Raw genomic sequence first — 9,815 nt, 5'->3', positions numbered from 1 at the left:
AAAAGTAAAAATATACCTTAATTTTGACAATATATAGTCAAATTTATGTAAAGTATTTTAACAGGCATTGTTAAAGGGCTCATGTGATAATAATAATAAAAAAAGATTGGGTTGTTATGGCTAGGGCCTAAAAAACAAAGTGGACTGGAACATATTGTCACTCCAAAAACTCAAAAGACAAGAGTTTAAAATTTCTCTCACAATCTACCTAAAAAAATTCTCCCACAAAAAAAACAAAGAAAAATAAATAACAACATGCACTAAATATCTCTAGTAATAAATACCAATCATTCGGCACTAAAAGGAAAGGAATGTTGTTTGAGATACATAAGTTAGGCTATAATAATCTTTATGCACAAGCATTTACATGTAAACTGTTACCTTTTGAAATAACGGTGTTCATGGAACAGAATGGAACTAAATTTTTGCTCCCTTATTCGATTCCATCATGTCTCAAAAGTCATCTCATTTTATTTGGGATCAAGATGAGACCACACAAATCGAGAAATCCTAGTAAAGAAGATAAAAATCGGGGAGGAGAGAAAAGGAAAAGTAAGAATTAAGCAAATACTATATATCAAGATATTCATATTTTCAAATTTTGAGTAATCAAACACACTTTTTTTTTACATGAAACAAATACAACTTACAAAGTGGTAATAAAAATAGCACAATTAGTCAACTACAAGAAACAATATATATATATATATATATAACTAAAGTCTACATGACATTTGTCAAATTATATAATTTCGTAAATTCAAAACAACACAAGCAAACAACAAAAAATCACACTTACACAACTTGTATAATTCCTTCCACTTCTTAATAATTTAAGATTACATTTAGATAATTTAAGTTTCATTGATTTTTCAGATTTTGACCTTCTAAATTTAATCAGAGGTCATAGAGATGAGTACTAGGATGAGGGATTCTCAGGCATGGATTTTCTGGGACATCCTAAAATTCTTGTGAGATTCAAAAGAGAAAGGAGGAAAGAAATGAGGATGATGATCGTAGTCCACAACCTCCTCAGGTGCTTCTATGTCTCCCTTCTTTGGTCCCAACAAGAAAGAAGCCATTGACACTCACATTTACTTCCTTGCACTCTACTCCGTGTCTCATAGTTGCAAACCTTCCACTGCTTCATGCCTACACACATCAAGTCCCTACTTTACATAAATTTACATAGAGCCTAAGAAATAAGTCGTATTATGCACTTCATAATTTTTAACTAACAAAATTTTTTAATGCACATAGATACATGAAATTTGATCCTCTTAGGTTGCAATTCCCTCAATTTGTTTCAATTTTAAATTATAGTTTCATTTATCATTTGGATAGATATGCAGTTCAATTAAAATAAGAAATAAATAAATATTACAATCCTCAGATTTAGGAAGGGAAAGAAAACTAATAATTTAAATTTAAAAGTGGGGCATAGATTTTGTGTCCCTTGATTTAGTAGGGAAAGAACATAGTAATAATTTAGATCAATCAATTATTACCATTCAAGCAAGCTTGGGAAAATTATTCATGCTTTCAATAATTTTAATTTGGAAGAACTTCTTCCACTAATAACAAAAGGGAAATCACAATTAAGGACATGAAAAAATAAGTAATAATGATTGAGGATAAAAGACAATGGTCCATTTTTGGAGTTTAAAAATAATATTTTGACTAAAAGACCATTCACACTAACTAATTGTGCATCTCAAAAAGGGGTGTTTTACTCAAAGGATTATTTTTCAGACTATAAAAAAGGATCATGGTCCTTAAATTCAATTTCACAATTCTATGATGCTCAATTGTTATTACTAGTTTTCTAAGGCCCTTAATTGTAGTTTTTCCAATAACCAAATGTCCAAAAAAACTTCTTGATGAATTATGATTGAATGCCAAGAGATATAACAACTTACATGAGCTATATCACCAAGAATGGCAAAGAAGCTTTTTGGGCAAGGAGGGGCATCAACAAGGGAACCAGACTTATTGTTCATCACTTGAAGCCCTCCAACATTTTCATCATCTTGCAGGTGACGAAGCTTGAGTCTGTATGCATTTGCACACCACACGACTCTATTGTTTCTAGTGTGAAATTATGCCTGTTTATCTTGAACTAACATATCCATTCCTTGAAATATCCATATGCTTCTTCCAAACCCAAACTCTCTACCATCTTTTCTGATACATCCATCAACAACTCATGAATTGGTTTCCCATATGACTATCACTTTCCTACATGCCACACATCACATAGATATATATATATATATATATATACATTTCTTGGAAATTGGATTCAGTAAGAGTCAATAACAATCTTGAAAGATCAATAACATGCTTAGTAGACCTAATAGGTAATTTTGGTAGTTTACTTTCTGCTTGTGCCTCGTAATACACATAACTATGAATATGCCGTGGTATGCCCCATCCTTTTTTTTTTTGGGAGTAAAAATGGAGAATATGATTCCTCAAAAAATAGCTAAAAAGCACATGGCTTTATATTAAAAAAGAACTAGGCTGTGGGTGAACTATGCAAGAACAATAGAAACAAAAGAACAAAGGGCGAAGCATCTAATTGACAGCAGAAAGCTTACGTTTGGTGAGGAGAAGTATCTAATCGAGAGCAAAAAGTTTGAACGGCGTGAGAAGAAACCATGTCATCGAGTGCCAAGCTCCCGAAGAAAGGATTCTCAGAACTTGGAGGAATATAATCAGTTGCTTTCAGAAGTTGTTCGGTGTTTCGCATCTTGGTCCTTACAGTAAGGTCAAGCAGAGATCTCACAACCTTCGTCATCTCTGCCATGAGACTTGAATCAATACAATGGTTCGTCAATCTGAAACATCCCCAGTCCTCGCACGCCTCTCTCAGCCTCTTCTTGAGATTATCTCCAGACTCTTGCAGATCGATCACTGGCAAGGTGCTCATCTTCGCCATTCTTCCCTGTCCGTCATGATTTCTTGTGGCTGTACTGTACATATATAGCCATCAAGAAAGTGCAATCCAGCCACCCATCACTTGTTGCTGCATATATGTTTCTTATCGACTGGGTCTGAGTTTTAATCATTATCCCCCTAATTTTAACTCAATCCTGACAGATTAATCATGATAATTTTGACTTGATTCTAAGTTGATTGGTGCCATTAATTTTGTTGGAGGCAGGGCAATAGGAAATCGCTCTTCTCTATTCCTAGTGTAGTGATTCAGTACTAGTGCAAGTGCGCTTATGTCAGCTCGTAGCCACCAATAATTAAATTATAGTCTTCGTGTGATTCAATTTTTATAATTTTAATCATTTAAAATATTAATTTTAAATTTTAGAAAATAAAATTTTAAAAATTAAAATTATGTTGACATTTATGACTAATTTAAATTAGTAAAATTTTAATTTGATAAATATTATAAAAATTTTATCTTTCTAATTTTATTTTGTAAAATATAGAGAATGATTTTTAAAATAATTGAAATTGTAAAGACTGAGTTACATCGAGTTAAAATTTAAAAATTGAGTTATAATTAAGTCAAAATTTTGAGGACTAAGTTGCAATGAGTTAAAATTTAGAGATTGAGTTATAACTAAATCAAAACTATAGAAATCAAATGATTAATATTCATTTTTTTAAGTGAAAATGTGTGCTGTTTTTATTCATAAAGAATGGGAAGAAAGTCCGATGATACTAGGACGTTTGGGTTCCCTGATGTTCAACGTTTCTCTCAGGAGTGTTCAAGTTTATAATTGTCTCAATTGGATTGTACCTGTCCTGATCATGTTGAGACGAGTTTGTCCTAATCTAAAAGATATCAAGACAGGATATTTGTAGAATGAGATAGAAAAGGGGCTGCCTCAAGCCGGGACTCGAGATACCCTTTGGGACATCCCATCCCGTCCTAATATTATAGATATATATATATATATATATATATGTTTTTTTAATATATGTATTATTTATTATGTAATTTTTATTGTTTATTTGTTGATGTTTTTCGTCTATTCTTACTTTATTTAATTTTACATTGTTTTATGATACTCAATCTGGCTAACCAAGTTGTGAGATTTCATAATTATTGATATTGATTTGAGGAATTAAAAATGCAAACCTGAATTGTTACCATTCAAGTAATATAATGAGTTTATTTTTTGAGTCTATGCTTAGTTGTTGTTGTTTATTATAATTATAATATAAGTTTATAATAAACTCTAACTAAATAGCATGCACATCCAGAGGGGCTCTTGTATTTGGACTATATGTCTTTATATCTATTTGTTTATATGTTGAAACTCAATTGATTAATCATATATCTAAAAATATGGTTCTTTATATATGTTGGTTGAGTATTACTTGTCATTTGAAGATATAAGGTGATTATTGAGACATCCCTGTCCCGTCCCGACCCCTACTGGGATAAGAGGGGATAAAATTTGAATCCCAATCATTTTTTAGGACGGGACACGAAATGAGGGTATCCTAGTCCAGTTCCATGAAGACCCCTAGTTTCTCAAGTTGACTTCTCTTTTTTCCAAAAACAAAGAAAAGAAAAAATTGGGATTAAGGTCTTATGGCAAAAATATTTTTTTAAAAAAAAGTACCCAAAACTTTCTTGTACAAAAGCACTGAAAAAGAGTTCCAATGACTTATGGGAAAATCTCATTTAAGATTTCATATAACAAATCTAAATATAAAAAGAAGTCTTATAAATTACTTTGAGTTTTTATGTGCAATAAATTGGCATTGTCAATTATATTGAATAATTATTAGTAGAAATTTTCCATTGACAACTACGTAATAACAATTAACAACTATCGTATACTAATTGACAATTTTAATAAAAGAAATGAAATTTTAGAATAATTTTATGATTTCATAAGATTTTTTTACATTTAGATTTCTTGTTCATGCTAAGAACTTGTTAGTTGAAATGGTTTGGAACATCCTCTTAAAAGTGTGCCGGGCTTGCAAGAAGAGCTATATTTACCATAATGGTGAGTTCTTAGATTCTTTACCACAATTTTCTTGGAATTGGTGAGAGGGAGAACACATTTACATGTTTAATACACACACATGGGCGTGTGCTAGTAATAACAATTTTCATTATTAAAAATAACTCAACAAAACTTGATATACATAGCTGTGGATGCTTTTGAATATACATAGCTTGATAGACACGAGAAATTAGATATTTATCTGAATTAATTCCCTGCACACGTCCTTAGTTCTTTAAGATTACATCTAGAGCATTTACGATTAGACTTAAATAATTTAAACTTTATTTATTTATTTATTTAAATCTAGACCATCTAAATTTAATTAGAGGCTGTAGAGACATGTATTAGGGCAAGGGCTTCTCCAGCATGCATTTTATGAGATACCCTAAGCTACCTATAATGTTCATATATAAGAGAAAAGAAGAAAGAGACGAGGATGATGATCAAAGTCCACAAGCTCCTCAAGTGCTTCTATGTCTCCCTCCTTTGGTCCCAACAAGAATGAAGCTATTGATGTTGATCTCACACTTGCTTCCTTATACTCTACTATGTGTTTCATAGTCCCAAACCTTTCGTTGCTCCATACCAACACATATTTGTATTATTCATTTCATAATTTGCAATAATCCCAATTTGTTTACACACGTAGTTACATGAATTTGGATCCTCTTAAGTAGCGACCCCCTCAATTGTTTTCAATTTTAACTACTGGTCAAAATAATTTTGCTTTTAAAGTAATTATAGTATAGCATTTTTTCCCTTGCTATTAAATTTCTTGACGTTGGTTGTTAACTTTGAAGAAGTTTGATCCAAAATGCCACATGTCATACCCTATGACATGACCCCCTATCATCTGCCCCTCCTTCGTTTTCTTCAATTTCTCTTCACCAAATCCTATCTTCTTCCTACAAATCTCCTCTCTTCTCTTTTCTCCACTCTAATGGATTCCAATCACACCCACTGCCATGCTCATAAATTTGCATCAACAACAATTTCCATCATGAATTGGCAAATTTGAGGAGATTGGCCACTCTATTTCCTTTTCCAAAATAATAGTTTAAGGTACTTGATGCTCCTTATTGAATACTTTAAAGATAAAAATGCATCTTAACCTTAAAAATACATAATTAAATTTATGTAAAGTATTTTAACATACATTGATTAAAAGGCTCACGTGAAAAAAAATAAAAAGATTGGGGTTTTTGGGCCAAGGCCTAAAAAACAAAGTGGCCCAGATCATATTGTCACCTAAAAAACTCAGAAGACGAGAGTTCAAAATTTCTCTTACAATTTACCCAAAAAAATATTTCTTTGAAAAAGAAAGAAAGAAAGAAAGAAAGAAATAACAAGTTGCATTAAATATCCCTAGCAATAAGTACCAATCGCCTAGCACTAAAAAGAAAGGAATGTTGTTTGAGATATATAAGTTGGGTTAAGATAATCTTTATGCACAACAAACATTTCTATGTAAATAGCTATCTTTTGAAACAACAATATTCATAGGACAAAATGTGTAAAATCTCCCTTACTAATCCACATTATCTCCAAAATTTCAAGGTAATTAAGGAATTAACTCAAGAGAATAACCAAGTTTTTAAAATTTACAAAAGTGGGATCCAAGTTTTTTAAAATTCCAAAATATTCCAAAATACTACTATAAGTCAAAAATCATAGTAGAAAGTGTATGAGGATGCATGAGATTTCAAAAAGGATCAAAGCATTTTCATTATAGTCGAGAATAGCAACATGGTGTAGGAAAACATAAGTGTATTGCAGCATGTAACATGTGCGCTATAGCATGTTCCTCTTTATACCACGCACTATAGTTTAGAAGCCATGTGCCACAGCACATTGCACATTTTTTATAATAATAGAGTTGTCAAATGATAGCTCGTGAGGTAAAATTTTGACATGCCTTATTTCTCCATCTGATGTTCGATTAAAGTAATTTAGGTGTTTACAAAAAGCTTTTTCTTAACTCTAGCCGATGGCAGTAATGTCACTCATATATCATATCTCAATAAAAAGTTGGACATCTATTTGCAAACTTACTCTTTTTCAAATTCAAAAATACACTAGGGTGTCCTATTTCATTTCCAAATGCCATAATTCACACAAAACTCTTAAATCATACTCAATGGACTATAACAAACCTGTGTAACATACCATGATAACCAAATCATATATACATCATATTTCTAATTCTCAACCCCTAGAATACAAAAGCAGAAGGGGGAGCCTCAATAGCATAAATCATTCATTCATCATCATTAATCACATAATTTGCTTATCTCTCATTTGCACTAGCATTTTAGCCCTTTTTAGATTTTAGAATTAATACATATAAACCCTAAGGTCCAAAATACTCAACTTAGTTCAACAATTATATAGTGCAAGTAAGCAAAAACATGTAATCTCCTAGTTGGCAATATCATGCAAAATATACACATAATACTTAAAGTAAAATGAGGCCTGTAATAGGAAGGATATTCTATACCTCAAGCTATTTCCCTCAATCCTGACTAGATGAGCTAGACCTTATAATATTGAAGAGAGAGGGATTAGTATAAGAACTTGGTAACTAAGGTACATCTAACTGATACTAATGCATACCAATTGATCAAAAAACAAGTAGCATATGATGTCATGCTCACGACAAAATAAAAACTCAATCATCCAATCACATATAATTGTATTTCATATCATTCATCACACAATTTATATAACAATTTCTCAAAAGCACCTTTTCACACTTATATAGGGCTAATCATATGTTTTTACATAATTACATCACAAAGGACATAATACAAATAACCATGTGCCCTTATCAATAATATGTATGATCGTACCTCCCTCATATCTTCCTTGTATCTCCGACATGAAATCATAGGTTATTACACACTGGGATTGTCCTTGTGATGAGATACCCTAGCCTTTCATACTTGTGGATCACGGCTTCCCTAACTCTCATGCTATAGAATGTCATTCTTCTAAACTAGCTTTCTTACTAAACAAGTAAAAACTAGAGTAGGTTCTAGTACCTTAATACATAATGGATAGTCCCTCATCGAATATGTGGGATAATATATAAATCCAAGCAAACCATCAAGCTCCAATGGCAGCCTTACCACGTGAATTTTTAACTTTCCTCTTTCTAAGCAAATTCTTGCTTCACATGATCATGCAATGCATAAATGCAATATCACATAGCATACAAATTACTCATTATATAGGCATGCTTAACATCATTATTATAATCACATCATCTATGATAATTACATAATCACATAACAATAAATAATTGAACTCCATATCACATTATATCATTAAACTCCTCACCAAAAATATTCATTGAAATCCATTAAACATCATATTGTTGAACTTCTTATCATCATAAAACTCCTTAATTTCAACATTTAATTCATTACATAACAAATATACAAGCATATCATTTCAAGATTTCCCAACATCATCAAAGGAACATTTAAATTTCATGTTCCATACTTGCATTATAGCAATTTCACAATTGATATTAACAATTCATAATTCAAATAACTAATTAACACACAAGAGTATAAGAAAATATTTCTCGCTTACCTCAAACTTTTAAGAAATCAAAAGTTTATCCATTAAATACATACTTTCAAAGCTATTCCAAGCTTAAATGATGTCAAGTCGTAATCCCTCTACATTTATTCACATCAACAATTTGTCAATATCATCTTTAGGATAATTTCTAGCATTTACTCAACATTTCCAATTCTCAAAATCACAATTCCTTTATTTTTAATCATGCCCATTAGTTCACTAACTCCCATTATATTACATTAATTTTATTGAACTCCCAAACAACCATTAATGACATTTTCAACTCCCATCCATCTCATTTATGAGAGATTTTTTTTATATTAATGGCTCCCAGCCACTAAAAATGAGTAAAGCAATAAATGCTAGGTTTAAATAACTTAAACAACTCTCATTAATTCTATTTAAGTCAATATGTTTAGACTCATAGTTTTTATAGATCGAAAATCATCTTTTCTAATAAATCCTAACTTCCCAACTCAAGAAAAATGGAAGAAGTAAGAGGATAAACACTTAGAAAACTTACCTTTAGTGTTTAGAAGCCTCAAATACCTCTTAAAATTTGACCCAATGTGTGCCATAACAGAGCTCTTGAGTTCCTCTCTTCATTTTTCTCCCTTTCTTTCTTCTATTTTTGAACTTTGATTTAGATTTATTTGAATGAAAACTATCTATTCGTCATAGTGTATGCCACATGCATCATGGTGTATGCCATATGTGCCACAGTATGTAGTACATAGAAGCTGGATTCATGTTTTGATGCCTTGTGTGGCACGGCATCTTGTGCACATGCCGCGCAACATGTGTCATAAAGTCCTTTCTCCTTGTTTTCCCCCCATTTTATGGTCTGAGTGGTCCAAATTCACTCCAAATTCAATCCATAGGCTGAAATCACAACTCATAACATCCATTAGCTCTTTGTAATCACACTATATTTATTCACTTAATTTTTCTAGGATGTTACAAAATGGAGCTAGATTTTGTCCCATCTTATTTGCGATTGAGAAAAGACCATACTGATAGAAAAATCTCAATAATGATGATAAAGAAGGGAGGAGAGAGAAGGAGAAGTAAGAATTAAGAAACTAATATCAATGATATTAGAACTAGATTGGCTATTAAACCAATCAAGGTACTAGTCTATAGTTCAAAGGTCAGACCAAGGTTGAACCATGGTTGGACAATTTATGATTAAATTAATATATTTTAAATATTATATATTAAAAATTATAGATAAATTGA

The 9,815-nt window shown here is 31.4% G+C and overlaps 1 protein-coding gene across 2 annotated transcripts; it reads right to left on the bottom strand.

Annotated features, from left to right (window-relative positions):
- Positions 1-722: 722 nt before the first annotated feature.
- Positions 723-3,005, bottom strand: LOC129309544 (2-oxoglutarate-dependent dioxygenase DAO-like). Of its 2 annotated transcripts, XM_054951192.1 has the most exons (3): positions 2,601-3,005; positions 1,920-2,184; positions 723-1,152 (listed from the first exon to the last, which is right to left on the bottom strand). In XM_054951192.1, exons 1-2 carry the CDS (start codon positions 2,981-2,983, stop codon positions 2,100-2,102), a joined length of 468 nt encoding a protein of 155 aa, XP_054807167.1. In that variant the 5' UTR covers positions 2,984-3,005; the 3' UTR covers positions 723-1,152; positions 1,920-2,099. The 2 variants fall into 2 exon arrangements, with proteins under 2 accessions (XP_054807167.1, XP_054807245.1); XM_054951270.1 differs by lacking the exon at positions 1,920-2,184.
- Positions 3,006-9,815: the final 6,810 nt, after the last annotated feature.

Source organism: Prosopis cineraria, unplaced genomic scaffold, assembly GCF_029017545.1.
Source record: "Prosopis cineraria cultivar Desert tree isolate PC_DT_omini unplaced genomic scaffold, ASM2901754v1 PC1, whole genome shotgun sequence".
Lineage (NCBI taxonomy): Eukaryota > Viridiplantae > Streptophyta > Magnoliopsida > Fabales > Fabaceae > Prosopis > Prosopis cineraria.
Note: the sequence above shows the minus strand (reverse complement) of the source record. Positions and strands in the feature narration are given on the sequence as shown.